This window comes from Sinohyriopsis cumingii, chromosome 15, assembly GCF_028554795.1.
Source record: "Sinohyriopsis cumingii isolate HCF-2022 chromosome 15, ASM2855479v2, whole genome shotgun sequence".
NCBI lineage: Eukaryota > Metazoa > Mollusca > Bivalvia > Unionida > Unionidae > Sinohyriopsis > Sinohyriopsis cumingii.
Genome location: NC_142975.1, coordinates 121,525,746 through 121,546,274, shown reverse-complemented (window position 1 = coordinate 121,546,274; position 20,529 = coordinate 121,525,746). Strand labels below are relative to the sequence as shown.

Here is a 20,529-nt window from a genome sequence, read left to right as displayed (position 1 = left end):
AGCCAGATTCATTAAGCAAAGCATATGTCAACGTCACAGTTGCATGATACAATAAAAAAAATTGACACTTGCTCTATTCTTGATGAATTTGTCCAAGTCGCTGCAACAGCAACTCATTTATGGTCATTGTTCTCTGAATAATATGTTGAGAAATATATGTCCTTTCTTTTAAAAATGGTATGTGACTTTAAGTTAATATTTTCATATTTTTGTACAACATTGAAACAGGGTTTATTGCTGATATCACATGACTACTGGGCTTCTTATGTCACTGAAATGTAAGTTCCAAGATCTGTGTAGCCATGTGGCTAGAAATGCAAATAGCGACTACCAAGTCAAATTTCATCAATGCTGTAGTTCTGTCTTGACTGTAAGCAGATTAAATACATAAGCATAGCTGCCAACCCTCACGAATTTAGTGTGAATTTCACAACTTTTTCAGCGATTCATGAATTCACGCCGGAGAACAAAAATTCATGAATTTTCCGATCCTCAATTATTTTAAATCTTTAATAAAATAACCGATTTCCCGTTAAGCGCTAGTCGTGATATTTGCAGTTGCCGAAATGGCCCGGTACTGCTGGTCACGATATTAGTAGATGTACAGCCGATTAGTACAGTTGGCCCGGTCGCAAGCATTTTAGCCTAATTTAATCTATATGTATAAGAGTAGTTTTACAAGTGCTTTTGAGAGAAACTGGGGCCTAACCGGAAATTTGCTCCGCGCATGCGTCAAAACACTGATTCGAATTACCGTTCAGCATCGCATTTCAGATTTTGAAAATGTCTTCACCACTAAGGAAAAAGAAATGTATTACTCAAAAAGTGAAGTTTAATTTGGAATATATCCAAAATTGGCTGTGCATTCTACCATATTCATTCATGCTTTTTGCACTCAGTGTGCCATCACAGAGACGATGTGAGGAAGAATGTCGGTTACAAAAAGCACGTAGAAGTTGGGAAAATTAAGAATTCGCAGATTTCAACGCTGGAATATTTTAAACCATTGGCGGAAGACCCGCAGGCTACCAACGCTTAAGCATTATTTGTGAGTTTTCTTGTGTCGAACACAATCTACCTTTATCAGCTAAACATTTGTTCTGACATGTGTTCCCGGTCTCGAAAATTGCTTCCAAATTTTCCTGTGGAAGAACCAAAAATGCTGCAGCTCCTGTGCATTCCTCACAGCAACAGTGACAGCGAAAGAGTATTTTCTTTAGTGAGGAAAAAAAAGACAGACTTTAGGGCCTCCTTGGCTGCAGAAAATTTGTCAGCAATTTTAGTCCCCAAGATCAACCAGCAGGTAAGAAGTTGGAACTGTTTAGAAAACAAATTTACAATCAAGCAGTTGAGGAAGTTCAAGTCTGCCACAGTATCATGTCTTGATAAATAAATATTTCTGCATATATGTAGTGTTTTATTTTTATTTTGCGAACTTGATATAGTGTAGTATTGACGGTCGGAGTAGTCAGAGTGGATGGAGTTATTGTCATGGTATTTTTCATGAATTCGTGTCCAAATTCACGACTTTTTATCCCTATTTTCACTAATTGTGAGCCTGGAAGGTTGGCAGCTATGCATAAAGATAATATTGGTTGCATTATCTCAAAAAATAAATTATTTTCTCATCAATTTCATGCAAGTATGATTTGATATAACATGTTTAAGTTTGCTAGTCCCACTGGTAAGTGGCTACCCTATGGTGCCACCACATGGTGATAGCGAATTCTAACTCTTCAATAGGCAATTGACTCTAACCCAATACCCCAACATATATACTGAAATATCAAAAATGAGGTGGGAAGGGTCAGAGGAAACTTGAAATAATAGTGTAGGCGCTACTAATAATAGCCCCAGGAAGCTTCTTTTCATTATCTAAGGTCACAAACAAAAGCCAATTGCCCTTTTATCACAATGAGTTTGAGCAACTGCTTAATCCATCAATTATTTAACGTGTGAACACTTATTTTCATGCTTAATTATAATATGCACAGTTGAAGTTTTCTTGATTTGGTGGTGGTATATTTAAATTACCAGTTTTTTATGAGACATTAACTGACAGAATCAGGTACTGATAAATGAGCACAGTTAATTCTGTACAGGAGAGAAGATAACACCTTGTGTCATTTGCAAGTCAAATATCCAAGCAAGAATACAGTCTCCTTTATTGGAATTTTTTAAAATTATAATTTAATTTTCATACTGCCAAATAACAAAGCTGAATACATGTATCTTGGTAGCCTACTAATTCATTATAATTTAATTTTCATACTGCCAAATAACAAAGCTAAATACATGTATCTTGGTAGCATACTACTGCTAATAATAATGCTAATGTTATTTGGTTCATAATAAATTTTGTCATGAACCAAGACTGAGAGATGAATCTGCTTTTTTAGGTCACCTGACTACAAAGGTCACTTTACCTTTTCCCGTGGTTGGCTGTTGTAAACAGGTTTGACTGTTTAAACTTGTTTTAGTTTTCAAAGGATCCACTTGAACAAAAAACAATAAGCTTATTTTACCAGCAACTATGTAAGAAATCATAATCTTACAATTGTGCCAACTACAGATATATATAACATGACATTTAATACAAATATTTCTAATGCCAAATAAAATAAATTTCACTTACTTTCAATGTTTTTCCGTTGATATTGACTTCTTCACTTTCAACTCGTACAACACTTCTGAAAGGTCGTAAACCAATCCACTGCTGTTCTATCTTAGCTGTCTGCAGCGGAACAAATATAGTATTGAAAAAATATAATTAATATTGTAAAATATTGATAAAGTATGATAATGAAATATAATATTGATAATAGAATATTGAAAAAGTACAATAATTAAATGTTATATAATACTGATAAAGCACGATAATGAAATATAACATTATTGAAAAAGTACAATAATTAAAGTATGATAATAAATATCTATAATGTAATACTGAAAAAGTATGATAATGAAATATATAATAATGATAAAGTATGGTAATAAAATATAATAATGAAAAAAGTACAATAATTAAATATTGTATAACACTGATAAAGTATGATAATGAAATATAATATAATAAGGTATGATAATCAACTATACTGACAGAAAGCTAATTGTATAAATACAATTTGGCACCGTTTCTTCATACAGGAGTGGATCGAGACATATAGTCCAACCTTTGATTTATGAACTGATTTCCACAATAATTCTTTATTATATTAGGAAGGACATGTAATTTAAACGTAGATTAAAACAACAAAATATAGAGAACATTATCAGCATACTGGTGAACAGAAGTCAAGTACTATGTGCTGAGAGAGAGAGAGTGGTAGGGGGAGAGATTTTGGGTGCTTATTAGCACACCACACCCACCCCTTCTTCTTATGACTCTTATCACTGTACTGACCCTTACATTGGAGGTAGGGGTAGGACAATCTTACTTAAGTTTAATAACGTGAAAAAGTTTTCTCTTACTGTTTTGTCAAAGTACAAAAATTAATCCAGCTATACAAACTTGATACCTTCCATTTAACATTAGTAATTACAGTTAATTTTTCTATGATAATACATTCAGTCAGCCAAAAGGTCTCAATGCTCTATACAACAGTAATGGAATATGTGTCGCAGCATGTAGTGATGAATGTACTGAAATCAGCAATGAAAAATTCAACTACTGTACATTCTGGATTATAACTCAGGTCCAACTGCAAACAACATAGACCATGATCTGCCATCTCTTAATGCTCCAGCAGATCAGGGTCTATATAATTTGTTCTACTGATTTCTACTAACAGACTGCCCAGACCCAGATTTGATGATGTATTATGTGATGGCAGATCTGCATTTATGCAGTCTGCAATTGGATCCAACTTATAAGTGAGTATAGATGGTAGATGAAGCTGTCTCCCACCATTATGGATCACTCTAGTGGCCTAGTGGTCAGTGCATCTGCCTCAGATGAGGGAGATTGCAGGTTCAAACCCCAGCCATGTAATACCAAAGATTTGTTATAAATGTTACTAGCAGCTGCCTTGAATGGCACTCACCATTAACTCATTAATCCCTGGAAACACGTTTACACGGCAGGAGGTAGCAGCCTACTGCCAAGCTCTGTAGCACCAAGGTCATGTAAGATACACTAAAGTGGGTGGTATTATAGAAAGGTAGACAGATTTAGTTCTACAATGACACCAAATAATCTGGATGTTCAAGTTGCACTACAAAATATGGAGGGAAAAACCTAATTTTTTTGACCCAATTTTTTTCCACAAAAATTTGTCCATGGTTGGAATCCGATTATGTGTCCGGATTTTAGACTTTTGGGCCTCAGATCTAAGGCAGACCAGTTACAACTGCACACAGACAGGTGAACCTTTGCAAAAAGTAGGATAAGATGGGCATTTGGAATAAAGAGTGGTCTCAATACGAAAATGATGGGTCTGTAAGCAAGAAAACCCCCAAAACTCAAACTTTTGCCCTCCTGCTCATGTGCGAGTAAAATAGCCCATGAAAAACAATGTTTCTAACACAACTAGGCACTAGGTTAATGGAAAATCTCTTTGAAGTCAATGTATTAGGATTTATTCAGAAATAGCCCCCAAAATGTGTTTCCTACTAACATTTCAGACAAAAACAACAAAAACCTCCAGGGGTTAATGAGTTAACCCTTTACCTCATGCAAGCGTCTTAGGACGCCCTTACTCCATTCGCATGGAAGCACCTTTTGACACCTCTACAAGATTCGCATGGAAGCGCCTTTTGACGCCTGCTGTAAACATCAGCCAATTTGAGCCAGTTTTCATAGGGCCACCTTTGGGGAAAAACCCCGTTAGATACTACATTCATTTCTGCAAATGACAATTATGTCAGATCACATGGTCGCTATTCATGCACTGGTTGATATCTGCTATTTAAAGTAACTGGGTCCTAATCTCCACTCTCCAAAATGGCAGCCGCGGATTTCATTCAGTACGTACGAAGTTTTCACGATTAGAATAACAACCACGAAAGATTCAATAAATTAGGTAAAGTCTCTGATATTGATGTAGGCAGCAATTAGTTTTTAAAAATTATCAAATTCAGATGACTTAGTGATGTTGATGCACACGAAAACCTTGTAAATATCGAGTATTGGAAATGGCACTATGGTTGGTCACGCGGCCTCACTGACATGATGGTGAACGAGTTCTTTCTCGATTTTGAAGCACATAAAAAAATTCTTCCGTGAAAAATAATTACACAGCTATAACAATTGGACTTTACTCTTAAATTTTTCCACATATAATATACGTGTACCAAAAATGTAAAATGGTTAAAATTGCTGTTAAATGTAACATACACTACATTGCTTAACAGTTCACAGGCAGGATTTCATTCAGTACTTATGAAGTTTTCACGATTAGAATCACAACCACGAAAGATTCAATAACTTAGGTAAAGGCTCTGATATTTATGTAAGCAGCAGTTAGTTTTTATTGATTATCAAATTCAGATGACTTTGTGATGTAGACGCAGACGAAAAACATGTAAATTTTGAGTATGGGAAATGGCAGCTACGGTTGGTCATGTGGCCTCACTGACATGACAGTGAACGAGTTCTCTCTCGATTTTAAAGCACATAAAATATTCTTCCATGAAAAATAATTACACAGCTATAACAATCGGACTTTACTCTTAAATTTTTCCACATATAACAGATGTGTACCAAAAACGTAAAATGGTTAAAACTGCTGTTAAATGTAACACCACTACATTGCTTAACAATTCACAGGCAGGCCTATGCATATGTGGTCGGCTAGGTAACTGGTGTTCTATTTATAGCGTGCTGCACTTTGTCACTATGCTCTATGAGGTAAAGGGTTAAGAGGTCAGTTTCACTTTTGGTGGTTCATAATATCATATGTTTATGGCATGCTGCCTCAGTGCTAGTCATCACTATAAATTGCCGTTCTGCAGACATCATAGCGAATTAACTGAAATATCACATACATGTTCACTTTTATGCACAACACACAATTTTCATGGATTTCACTGTCCTTCAAGAAACTAATGAAGAGTCATTTTACCTTCAAACTGGGGATAGCAGCACAGCATCTCCTCATAACGTCGTCAAAGTGAACCTGCTCATGTGTTACGTCCTCAATTCCCTTCTGACGTGTTCCACCAAGGGCAACATTGTCTTGTCTAGAAATTAAATTATTTTTATCAGTGAGAGTACTGAACAGTTCTTATAAAAGTCTGAACAGCTGAAGCAATTAACTACCTAATTGTAAATTGTTCCCAAGTGAGTTTCAAACACAGGCCTGCAGGTTATGGCAACTTGCCTTCACACTTTAACCCCTATACCCTTTTGACCATATTTCCCAAAATGAAGGTACATAGTTGATGGAATAAGCATTTGTGTTTAGTAGACATACCTGCAATTAACTCTCATCTAATACACAAGTAATGATACCTAACCTTATAATGACAATATATAATTCTTATTTCTATTTATTCATTTGTTTCATCACCTATTAGGATAATGACTTTCTTTTTCAAAATCACCATAAGTAACAGGATACAAATCCCCACAATTCACAAAACCTTCAAATGACAGTGCAATGAAATCATGACAAAATTGTGAATCTAATAGGAAGGGTTGTGATTTGAAACTACCTTGATGGTAGCATGATGTTTTAGTTTATTAACTTAAGTGCACTTGTTGGTGATGTATTTTACTTACCCTGGGTATATGTAGGTATCAGCGTTGTCTACAATAAGAAAATGTTTTACCCACGGTGCTTTTACCTGCAGAAATTGAAACAAAGCTCAGCCATATAAAACTAAGAGGCCTGAGTTGAAATGAGAGCCTTAAACTGGCACACATCTTTCTCAAAGTCAAATGAAAGAGCAGTTAGCCAAGAAATCTGTGTTAGTACGGTTCTGTTTGGCATTTAAAAGTCTTTATGTTTCACAGAAAGGAAGTCAAATTTTGCACAAAACTTGAAAGACCTTATGCTAAAATGTCAAATATGTGGTTTTTGAAAAATTATAAAGATTTTTCTATATTCAATAATGGCAGCCATATTTAATGGCATATCTGCATCATTCACGAAAAGCAACAGAAAACAATAAAATATAACAAAGATTACTTCATGTATGTATTACTATCAAGTACTTCATGTATGTATTACTATCAAGTACTTCATGTATATATTACTATCAAGTACTTCATGTATGTATTACTATCAAGTATGTACATGTATGTATTACTATCAAGTACTTCATGTATGTATTACTACCATGTACTTCATGTATGTATTACTATCAAGTACTTCATGTATGTATTACTATCAAGTATGTACATGTATGTATTACTATCAAGTACTTCATGTATGTATTACTACCAAGTACTTCATGTATGTATTACTACCAAGTACTTCATGTATGTATCACTATCAAGTATGTACATGTATGTATTACTATCAAGTACTTCATGTATGTATTACTATCAAGTATGTTCATGTATGTATTACTATCAAGTACTTCATGTATGTATTACTACCAAGTACTTCATGTATGTATTACTACCGAGTATGTACATGTATGTATTACTATCAAGTACTTCATGTATGTATTACTACCAAGTACTTCATGTATGTATTACTACCAAGTACTTCATGTATGTATTACTATCAAGTACTTCATGTATGTATTACTATCAAGTATGTACATGTATTTATTACTATCAAGTACTTCATGTATGTATTACTACCAAGTACTTCATGTATGTATTACTATCAAGTACTTCATGTATTACTATCAAGTATGTACATGTATGTATTACTACCAAGTACTTCATGTATGTATTACTATCAAGTACTTCATGTATGTATTACTACCAAGTACTTCATGTATGTATTACTATCAAGTACTTCATGTATGTATTACTATCAAGTATGTACATGTATTTATTACTATCAAGTACTTCATGTATGTATTACTACCAAGTACTTCATGTATGTATTACTACCAAGTACTTCATGTATGTATCACTATCAAGTATGTACATGTATGTATTACTATCAAGTACTTCATGTATGTATTACTACCAAGTACTTCATGTATGTATTACTATCAAGTACTTCATGTATGTATTACTATCAAGTATGTTCATGTATGTATTACTATCAAGTACTTCATGTATGTATTACTATCAAGTACTTCATGTATGTATTACTACCAAGTATGTACATGTATGTATTACTATCAAGTACTTCATGTATGTATTACTACCAAGTACTTCATGTATGTATTACTACCAAGTACTTCATGTATGTATCACTATCAAGTACTTCATGTATTACTATCAAGTATGTACATGTATGTATTACTATCAAGTACTTCATGTATGTATTACTATCAAGTACTTCATGTATGTATTACTACCAAGTACTTCATGTATGTATTACTATCAAGTACTTCATGTATGTATTACTACCAAGTACTTCATGTATGTATTACTACCAAGTACTTCATGTATGTATTACTATCAAGTACTTCATGTATTACTATCAAGTATGTACATGTATGTATTACTATCAAGTACTTCATGTATGTATTACTATCAAGTACTTCATGTATGTATTACTATCAAGTATGTACATGTATTTATTACTATCAAGTACTTCATGTATGTATTACTACCAAGTACTTCATGTATGTATTACTATCAAGTACTTCATGTATGTATTACTATCAAGTACTTCATGTATGTATTACTACCAAGTACTTCATGTATGTATTACTATCAAGTACTTCATGTATGTATTACTATCAAGTATGTACATGTATGTATTACTATCAAGTATGTACATGTATGTATTACTACCAAGTACTTCATGTATGTATTACTACCAAGTACTTCATGTATGTATTACTACCAAGTATGTATGTGTTAATATCATGCTCATACCTGATGGTTATCATTTACGTACTTTGATAGTTATCATTTACGTATTTTGATAGTTATCATTTACATATTTTGATAGTTATCATTTACATATTTTGATAGTTATCATTTACGTATTTTGATAGTTATCATTTATGTATTTTGATAGTTATCATTTACAACGTATTTTGATAGTTATCATTTACGTATTTTGATAGTTATCATTAAGGTATTTTGATAGTTATCATTTACATATTTTGATAGTTATCATTTACGTATTTTGATAGTTATCATTTACATATTTTGATAGTTATCATTTACGTAAGTTAATGATGTGCATCCATACATGATAATTATCACGTAACATGTGCGTGTTGTTATGTAGTTGCACATTACATGTGCATATTAACATACTTGATACCTGTTACATATGTATGTGTTAGTAATACATTACTATAGTACAATGAACTCACCTGAAAAATAGATGTTGATGGACGAGGGACTGTCTACATTCAATACCATATCCTAGGCTTACTTACAGTCAGATGAGTAATATATATATATATATATATATATATATATATATATATATATATATATATATATATATATATATAATTGTTCGTAAAAAAAGAGATAAAAGAATGTAATTGATACAGAGATCTCTGCTCACTTGGCTACAGTCTCAATGAATCACAAACTAGTTAGCTTCATTTTCAGTCATTCCTCAATCCAAAGACCTATATAAAAAACACACACATTCTATATATATAATATAGATTGACAGACAGATAAACAGATACATACATGCATAGATAGGTAACTTGAGGCACTAAGAGATCCAATTAATGATGCTTCATCTGATATTTTTGTTCCAATTATTGCAAATTAGACAAAGTACAAAATAATATATATGTATTCAAATCTCACTGCCCTTCATGATATTCTACCCGTATTAAGTGACCCCTAATTGGGGTCATTTCTTTGTCTCCAAAGAGTTCTCGGCTGGTGAGACTGCTGCAATTGACTAGAAGATCATACTTCTCTGTAAACTGAAATGAAAGTAATATTACTAAAAGATCATACTTCTCCGTAAACTGAAAAGAATGTAATATTACTAACTTAGAGAGACACACACAGAGAACAATTAGTGGAGATTTGGAGAGAAACAAACAGGTAGATGGCTGCCTGGATCAATACATAAATGGATAAATAACTACGTGGCCAGAAAGATGGATCCAAATATACACATGAATGTTGATCACTAATCAAGGTAGCATTTACAAGGTCCAATTAATAAATTGCTTTATGATTGTTTATTTTTTAATCTAATAAACTGCAGAAACAGCTGCAGTCAAAGCAAATAATATTTAAAGACTATGTCCAATAAATTCCAATATTAATTATTTAATGCTAACTTAAACATGTAAAGTACAAGGCATCAATTTTTAATGAAACTGATGCCAATAATTAGATAATCTAATTTACTTGCAATTTTACAAAGAGAGAAGGGGATTCCATAAGTGTACAAAGTAAGCAGGGGATTCCATAAGTGTACAAAGTATGCAGGGGATTCCCCCCAAAATAATAAAGATATGTAAGTTCCCACACTTACTTCTTCCAAATTCTTCACAGTATGATAGATAACCTTTCCACCATTTTTCCTGAATCTAAAGAACACATGGTTATAACATTACAAATGGCAGCTGTTACAATATTGATAACATTACAAATGGCAACTGTTAACAATGTTTATATCATTATAACTGGCATCTAATGTAATAATTTAAAATGATTTCAACTGGCAGGTATTGTAATATTTATGTCATTACAACTGGCAGTTATTGATATACTTCAGATTTTAAAAAGTAATAAAAATCAAAAGGTCTTGAAAACATCATGCACTTTAACAAGTAGTCTAAATTTAGCTTGGAATTTGTGAGAGGTTGAAACCATATAAAGCTGATAGAAGAAACATGATGGTGGCCAAGTCATACTAAAATGTCAAGGTGAGTTAAAAAAAATTTTACATACCTTTTCATCAGCCAGGGCTGATAGTATCGACATTCAATTATTAATGTTGTGTAGCACCAGCCACATCTGCAACAAATTGTAAAATGCACAAGTACAAGGGATTTCAGTTAGTATGTGGATTTTTAGACCTTACAAGGATTTCTTTGCATATTTAACTCAGTAATAAACACACTTTAACACAAATGCATTGCCCTGGAGGGTGCAGGTGAAGTGTTTGTTTGTTTTTGTGGGTTTAACAACATTCTTCAACACACTATAGTCTATACAAGGTGGATAGTGTATTGGGGGAGGGGGGAAGAACCCGGGGAAAACTCACACACAAACGGCCTAACCCAGACTAATTTGCTGCTGATAATCAGTAAAATTAACACATTAACCCACAGCGACGAATTCACGGGGCAGAAGGTAGTAGCCTACTGCCAAGCTCTGTAGCACCAAGGTCATGCATGATAAACTAAAGTGGTTGGTATTATAGAAAGGTAGACACATGTAGCTCTACAATGATACCAAATAATCTGGAATATCTAGTTGCACTACAAAATACAGATAAAAAAACCTCATTTTTTGGACGCGACTTTTTTTCTACCCAAAATTCGCCCGTTGTCGGAATCCGATTTTATGTCCGGATTTTAGACCTTTTGGTCTCACGTCTAAGGCAAACCGGTATGAACTGCAAACAGATAGGTGAGCCTTTGCAAATAGCAGGAAAAGATGGGCATCGTTGGGGTTTTGGTGTTTTCGGATCTATTCAGAAATAGTTTTCAAAATGTGTTTTCTACTTGATTTTCAGGAAAATGACAAAAAGCTCCAGAGGTTAATGTGTTAAAGAATGAGAGTCGGTCTCGCACTACGTATAAATAAAAAATCTTGGTCGGCTGCCCAACAGGCACAGCAAGCAATACCCGTGCAAACTTTGCATGCAACTCAACTACTCACCAGTCACGACGTTTACTGTAGCGGCATCACTGGAAAAACCACAGCACACAATCATGCCCGAAGCCTGGTTGTTGTTGTTGTAGGGTTTAACGCCATTTTTCAGCACAAGATAGGCTATACATGGCGGCCAGTATAACTGGTGGAAGAAGAACCCCGGAAAACCCCGGGAAGAACCACAGACCCACGAGAAGCTACTGGCAGGCTTTCTCATATCCCCACGTTAGACGAGCCTGAGACTCGAACCCACAGAGAGGTGAGATGGCAGTGATCCGGTGAGAGCTTTAGACCACACGTCCCCCCCCCCGCCTGGTAAAATCATTGTCAAATTTACTGCAGAGCAGCGATAGACGAAAACCCCCTATAACATCTACCCCGATTTTGAATGCCTGAATGTTGCAGTAGAAAGCTCTGCTGACAAAGACGCGAATACGTCTGATATCGATCAAACAGTGCAAGTCGCAGAACAAATTCCATGCGGGACTTGTTATGTAGTGGTTCGATGTGATGACAAAACAGAGCAGCCAGTCATTTATCGTGCTCACTGTACTCCAGATACAGTGGAGGCATTTCTGCTATCGCCGGCACGCATGGTGAGAATTACCTCCACGAAGCAAGTTAATTTAACCTGTGACACCGTCAATGTCAGTTACGGAAGCACACCCGAGACGACAGGAGTAGTTGTACAAGAGTAAATTTGTTTGGGTTTTCACCCACCGTGGAACCAGGTGACTTTATCTCGATTATGCCCATGGCACCCGTTTATCTGTCATGCAATATTAATCGACTGACCCATATTCGTTTTTTCATTTGTGGATCAATATGGGCACATAGTGGATCTGCGCCGTGTGACATTAGAGATAGGCCTAACATATAATAATAATGACAATCGTGCGTGGACGTGTGAAACCTGTTAGAGTAGTAAACGCAAGAAAACCCGTGTAGATGACCTATTACGGAAATGAGCTCTGCCATCTTGAACCCTCTGAAGAAATTCGCCTTAGGTATGCAGACGCCGCTCATATTGCATGGGCATGACACAATCTGTGGTCGTACATGGACCGGCATCAAAAAGCCGACACGGGTCTGCAGATTTCACAAAACTTTCGGATGTTGCGCCCCAATTATTACTTCTCACTGGAGCATCTGGGGTTGTTCAAGTAACCGACATATATTTTTATGCACATGTCGGTAACGTCCGTGATGGCTATCGATGTTATGCTGTGACCCTGTTACATGCGAAGCGGGCATCGTAAATCTGCATTCGTCAATAGGCCCTGGCACTCACTGCATCACCTACGTGATGACACCTCAACATAGTTTGTATTTTGACTCGTATGGACTTGCAACGCCAGTCGGAGTGGTTAACTATTTATCCCAGAGCATTATTGGACGTGGAGACAGAATCGTCTACCGTTGTTTCATTTGAATATGCCAGTACAAACACGGTTGGATGGCCCGATATTCGGCCATCTTGTCGCTGAATCATTGTTTGCACTGCAGCGCTCACCAACACTGCAAGTACTTATTAATTTAACATCAAAGGAAGTGTGATCGTATACAACCATGTCTACCAACATTTACGGTTGTTAATCTGGTAGACGAAACGGTGCTGATGTGGATCCATGCAGATTCGCCACCAAAGCGGATTTCTCCCTGTTGCCAGATAGGTTGTTGTTTGCATTGTTCCATGTGAGCTTGTGATTTCTGAAGATCAGTCTGCCAAACTCAAAACGTCAAACGTGAACACTCATGATATCATTATTAGCCAAACTCAAAACGTCAAACTTGAACACTCATAATATCATTATTAGGCTTAAAGGCGACTTTGTGGCAAAGAATTGAGCTCACTGATAACAGTGGAGTCGGAGACGCGTGCGTGTGAGTGAGAGAGAGATGGATTTTTAACGTAGGTTTAACAATTTTTGTCATATCGCTACGATGTCTGCAGTGTTGCAGTTTATAGTGAGTTTAGCGCTGAGGCACCATGCCGCAGACATGTAGCATGGTGTCCCACCCAGTCACATTCTCTGACACCAGGCCGACCAGTCCTAACACTAACTTCTTAATACCGAGTGCCAAGCGAGGCAGCTGCTAGTACCACTTTTAAGTCTTTGGTATGACTCGGCCGGGGATCGAACCCGCGACTTCCCGCAACCGAGTCGGACGCTCTAACCACTAGGCCACCGGAGCGGTCGGAATCAGAGACAGCGGTGTGTCGGTTGCATTATCAAAAACTATGTTGATAAACTATGTTGATAAAGTCAATATTTCAGCAAGACAATGCGTGCAAGACGAACATACTCATGTGCCCTCATGCTGAGCTTTTGGAGTGCAATTATGGTAATATTATTCAAAGAAGGAGATAAACCAATTGAAATGGCAATTGTTGAAAATGATCACCTTAAATTAACTTACATTGATGGAAATGGTTTTGTTATACCTAAACCTCACACTTTAAAGGTGTTCGAGTCTGAATCATACTTGTTTATCATCAATGGAAGTAAAGGTACCCAGCAGGGTCGAATGGGAATGTTGATAAATGATAAACGATATTTTGGTACTGATTATGAACTATTAATATTACACATGACCAGGAAGGGACATCATTGCTATGACAGTTTACACTGCTGCATTATCAAAATTATTTTTGATCTAGAAGAATTCATGCTGAAGCTCTCAGCTTTAATCCTGATGGGATTTTAGCCGCCTTCGGAGTTTGTTTTCGCGATTACACTTTTGTCATTATTATATACGTAATGGAATCTGCCGGCGGTGATGTGGTTGCGGAATCTACTAACGGGGTGATGGATCAGCTGGCAACGAATGTTAACAGCCATAAGATAAGATAAGAATTCTTTATTTCAGACCACCTAGCCCATACATCTAAATTAAAATATAGATAATAGGTATAAAAAAACCTGTAAACATAAAAGAAAACATATATATATATAATACGTACAAGTATACAGATACAGCACAATTAGCTGCGTCCTGCATTGTTAAGAATGAAATTAAGTGGCACGTTCCATCTGCTAGTAATATGAGAATTTAAATGAATGTCATAGTTCCAGAGAAATTTCAATATACAGTTAAAACTGCACGACAGTTGTGCCAGTCAAAAAGGATAATTGGCTAGAAGTGCGTGCGCGTATTGCGCTTGCAGGTGATGATGAGACCGAACAAGGTCTGCCTGTCGTGCAATTAAAATATGCGATTTTAATATTTATGGAAAACTATGACAGACCCTCAGTCTTACCGTTGTGAAAATATAATCGAAGCGGAGCAACAGCTGCAATATGAAATTATCAAGAGAACCGCGTTGATCGTGAAATACAAACGCTCGTGTCTGGTCGTAGATGCTATCTGAGGGTTCGCTTCAGCAGCTACTGTAGGTCTTGGTGTAACTGGAATCACGACACCATTCACCATTGTAGATGCAACAGTCGGTATTGTTGTCGGAGTTATATCGATAGTGTCTGGTGGCGTGAGCAAGTTAATTTCGATGCGGCTAAATTCCCGAGTATGTGTCTATTCTGATTGCTTGCGGCCGCACGACCAGTCTCAATACAATCAGTAAATTGTAATCTGTAGCAATCGAGAATAAAATAATCAGTGCGGCTGAGTTTGAGACTTTGCTGTCGGAATTGGAAGATCACATACAGTTAAGAACACATATAAGAAACAACACTGATTTACAGAGAAAGTAAAATAATAATATAAAAAAAATCCCCCTGCAGCGTTTATATCGATCGCTACCATAAAACTTGCCCGTCTCTCTGCAGACATTTTCCTTCCCAGCATCGTTGCAGACTATCATGAAGAAGTACAAAAGTGGTTATTGGACCTTATTCAATACACTCTGGGAACATGGACAGCCTACGAGACTATAACCCCCATGTCTGGCTCATTCGTCTCACGTGGGTGTTTATAACTCTAGCAGTCCCTCGACAAAACAGTAACCAAACATATATGGGTCACATGGGGAACAGTTTGTCATTGGGGTTTGTGGCGAGGACGGGTGTCCTGGGACGCATAGGATAGCGAATGAGGCAAAGACCCACTTCCGTACAACTTCTGTAGATGAGACCGCCTTAGACGACTCGGCTAGCCGAGGATCCTGTGCAGGTGAACAAAACTTCTGAAAAGACATGCATGTTTACGGACAGTTGTTTTCTGACTAACAAAGACTAAATCATCGTACTGTGGATTATCCGAGGTATGCTACTATAGATTAAATCCCCGTAGCGTAGATTATCTGTGGTATGCGGATTAAGCTGATACTAGTGAGAGAATGGTAATACCAACACATTAGTAGCTAGTGAAAATAACGCCCATCAAGCAATAACAAAAAGACCCAAGTGGACCAGAGATCGCTTACCTAGATGACTTCTGCGTAATAGCTAAGCGCAGATGCAGCCTGCCAAAAAATCTGAGCCATTAGGAGGCATCTGTTTTAAATTTCTTGGAACGGTGTTGATTGAATATGTCAAAAGGAACTGTTTCAAGATTTTATTAGTTTGGTATCATCATCTACAGCTGATGATAAAGCAGCATCATATGTCTGATACTAAAATTACTCAATGCTAGGGTCCTTTATGTTAATTTGGTCAAATTCTGTTCAACGGTTATTTAGGTTGTGCTTGTTTTTGTTTCAGTGGTGGATTGACATTATTCATACAAATTTAAAGGCCCTTTATGCCAGGACGCTTTCACTAATGATTGGTCCAATAATACTGAGCAGTCCTTCAGAAGTCGTTGCAAATTTTGTTTCTCCACAATATTTAGCAACGGTGTCCATATTTGAAAAGGACTGCATCATTTGTGCAAAATTGAAACATCTCCTTGTCATTACCGTTCCTGTCCAATTTAGTCAAATTATGTTTAACATATTTTTGAAAAAGTCGTTATGTCTTTTTTCCAAGAATGGCCAAGTTCTAGTCAGTACTTTTGGCTAAATCCCTTCAAGATCTTACCTTTTATAGTATCCATTCTGTCATATATGATCAAATTCTATTCGACAGTTTTGAAGCAGTCATTTAAAGGTTTTTACCTGACATGGCGGTTAGGCTTGGTTAGATTATGGTATGGTCTTTAGTCCGTCTTGCACCATCCGTTAACAGTTTTAATATATAACTTCTTCTCATCTCAAAATTCGTTCAACAGAACTTGATCAAATTTAAAAGAATGAATCTTGGTATGGAACTCTTACAAATTTGCTCCACAAATATACACGGGTCATCAAATATAGCCATCGTTACTAAAATTAATGACCAATGTAAAAGACTTCTAATCGAGAGCTGTATAATCGAATTTGAACAAATCTGACAGAAAGCATTATGTTATGAAACTCTTTTAAGTCATTCAGATAATAACGACCCGTCATCAACTATGATCGTCGTTATTTAAAATTAAAAAAAAGAATGACTTCTCAAGGACCGCTTAAAATAATTCGGCCTTATTTGATGCCTAGCATTTAGGCATCAGGAATTGTAAATGTGTCAAATAATGAACTATTAAATATGTCAACCATTATTAACTGAGGAAAACCTTTTAGTGAATTCTTCTAAAAATCATTCCAACAGAATTCGACAATATTTAACATAGAGCATTCTGGCATGAATGTCTTTTAAATGCGCTCAAATGATGCTGATCTCGCATCACCATCAAATATGTCCACTGTTACCAAGGATAAACAAATGTTTAAATGACTTTTTCACATCATCAACACCAACAACAACGCCACCTTAAACTGAACTGTACCAAATTCGACATAAATCACTGACATTATTTTTATAACATCTGAAAGTCTTCATTTCAGAAAACTTTCTGTCATGTTTGGATCAATACTATTCTGCAGTTTTGGAGATGTCGGTTACAGATTTGTTTTCTACTTTTAGCAACAACATATGTTCTATTTTTAGCAACAATTGGCCGTATTTGAATGAAGTAGACACCATTTGTACCAGGTCTGCCTTCTAGGATGCATCTCTATCCCATTTGATAAATTTAGCAGTTTTTAGTAATGACGGTCATATCTAATGGCGCATCGATATGACTTGTTAAAAAACAAAAACTGAAGGCGCCTCATACAATAATGATCTTTGCCAACTTTGGCTAAAATCAGCCCGTGATGTTTGATAAATTTAAAATAACAATTGCTTTTCAATGCATGAGGCAAGACACGACTGACACAGGTCCATTCGTATCTGAACTTTCTACCTGGAGCTAAAAACCGTACAAGGATCACTAGAATGTGTTTGTAGATTGCGCCACCAAGCAAAAGTATTCAGAATGGTGTAATACCCTTTTCTTCACTTAAAAGGAAGTTATATATGAATCCGTGAAGACATGTACTGAAGCAGAAAAGAGACAAATGTAACGAAACACTTCAGGTCTGTAGGGCGTCATTTTACCTTTTGGAATGCATGGAGGTGGTTTATAGCAACGTAATCATATTTTTTTTCAGTACATCCGGTATAAGATGCTTAAACAGGAAATTAGTAAGGCTCCCGGCATCATGTCCTTTTCACAAGGATACTGAACTTTTTCTTGCACTCTCATATTTTTTTCTGAGTTTAGTTTGCCACAGAAATAAGGACTTAAAATAGGTGATTTGATAGCTGTACCAAGTTTATTTTTTCGGAATACCATTCAATAATGTTGAAAAATAAGATAAATTTCCATTGTAGCCAGAAATATGATTGAATTCATTTGGGGTAAATATAAGGTATTTCATAGAAGTTAATGTTAAGTTAATGTGTTTTGTCATCTTTGTCAATTTAGTCCTGCTTTCACGATGCATAAGTATTAATATGCCTATATTGCAAGTTAATATGAATCTTAATATACTGACCTGGAATGTTAGAGGAATTATGTCCTCTGCTCTTAGCTTTAGTGCAATGCTGGATAAATATAATGTTGACGTAGCTTGCGTAACTGAACATAAACTATTACAGCACATACTTCCATTTTGCGATACTATTCGTTCTGATTATAAATGCACTGCTAAGGCAGAGGATATTTCCTCTAATTGTATGTTAATAAAATGTGGTAAAGGAGGAGTTGCAATCTTCTGCAAAACTTCTCTCATGAGATATGCTAACTTTATAGATGAAGTTAATAGTGACAGAGTTGTTGGCATAGAATTCAAATTTCCTGATATGCAAAATGTATATATTTTTTGTGTATATATGCCGACCCTATTATATGGCATAGATTGTTACAAAGCGCAAATTGAGTTGATTCAAAATCTCTATGATCAGTACTCACAGCTGGGGGACGTGTATTTTACTGGTGATTTCAATGCAGTAGCTGAACCAGCCACTTTCAGAGATTACAAAGATAGAGTATTTCATGAGTTCTTGCGATATAATAATCTAGTGAGTGCTGGACATTTAATAATATGCACTGGTTCATGCTATACGTTCACCCCAGCAAGAACGATGATTGATCATTTTGTACTGTCGGATCAATGCATAGGTAGATTACGAAGTGTGCACATTGTTTCAGATCACGAAGAGCACGCGATATCTGACCACCTCCCTATCCTTACTTCCCTTCGTACAGTGACCTGTGGGAGAGACTTCAGACAGTCTATGAAGCGAAACAACATAACCTGGAATAAATTAAACGCTGATATCTTGAAAAACTATCAATCTGAGCTGGACCTTCGCCTGAAAACTTTAGATATAGATACTATTTCGGACAATGTTGATAGCTTTTACCAGCACATTGTTAATGCAATACAGCAGTCAAGCGACATCGCGCTTCCAAAGTCTAAATTCAATTATCATGCCAAACCATATTGGTCAAATGAACTCAAAGAAGTACATAAACTTCAAAGACAAGCTAGGTATACTTGGATAAATGAGGGAAGACCGAGGGGTAGTCAATTTAATTCTTACAGAGAATATAAAGATAAGAAGAGAGACTTTAGAAACGTTCAAAAACTGGCTGTGGAAAAATATATGGGGGAGGTGTATGAAGAAATTGAAAAAGCACATGAATGCGATGTAAGACACTTTTGGAAAATGATCAACATTAAGAGAGGGAACAATACAAATTTTTGTCAGGAACTATCAACTGATGGAGTTTGTGTCCGTGATGATGATTCCATCGCAAATGGCTTTGCTAGATACTATGAGGACATTCACACGCCGAATTTAAACCATAGTTTTGACGGAAACTTTTATGAATTTATAGAGAGAGAATTAAATCGGGGTCTACAGGACGAAGTAAGCCATATCGAGGCCTTACAGACCAGTATCAGTTTAAATGAAGTAAGAGAAATCATTAAAGGTCTAAAGAAATCAAAAGCATCGGGCCATGATCAAATTTGCAATGAACATTTGATCTATGGCAGCGACTACCTCATCGAGTGTATGACAATTTTATTTACTCGGATGATTGATCAATCTTACATACCTGTAGATTGCAAAAAAGGGTTAGTAATACCACTGTACAAAGGTAACAGAAAATCAAAGAACTCCCTCGAAAGTTACAGGCCTGTTACTTTACTGCCTGTTATCTACAAAACCTTTGAGAAAATTATTCATGAACGTTTGGTAACTTGGCTCAAAGATACTAATTCTAGTATACCCAGTTCACAACAACATGGTTACCAAAAAGGT

The 20,529-nt window shown here is 35.9% G+C and overlaps 1 protein-coding gene across 2 annotated transcripts in view; it reads right to left on the bottom strand.

Moving 5' to 3' along the window:
• LOC149782623 (D-aspartate oxidase-like) overlaps positions 1 to 20,529 on the bottom strand; it is a 31,460-nt gene that overhangs the window by 3,931 nt on the left and 7,000 nt on the right. For both annotated transcript variants that reach the window (XM_089934111.1, XM_089934110.1), the window contains 6 exons: positions 10,964 to 11,029; positions 10,545 to 10,599; positions 9,880 to 9,981; positions 6,722 to 6,786; positions 6,063 to 6,180; positions 2,636 to 2,734 (listed from right to left, as the gene is read on the bottom strand). In XM_089934111.1, coding sequence (XP_089790237.1) covers positions 2,636 to 2,734; positions 6,063 to 6,180; positions 6,722 to 6,786; positions 9,880 to 9,981; positions 10,545 to 10,599; positions 10,964 to 11,029 — 505 coding nt within the window. The remainder of the gene's footprint in view (positions 1 to 2,635; positions 2,735 to 6,062; positions 6,181 to 6,721; positions 6,787 to 9,879; positions 9,982 to 10,544; positions 10,600 to 10,963; positions 11,030 to 20,529) is intronic.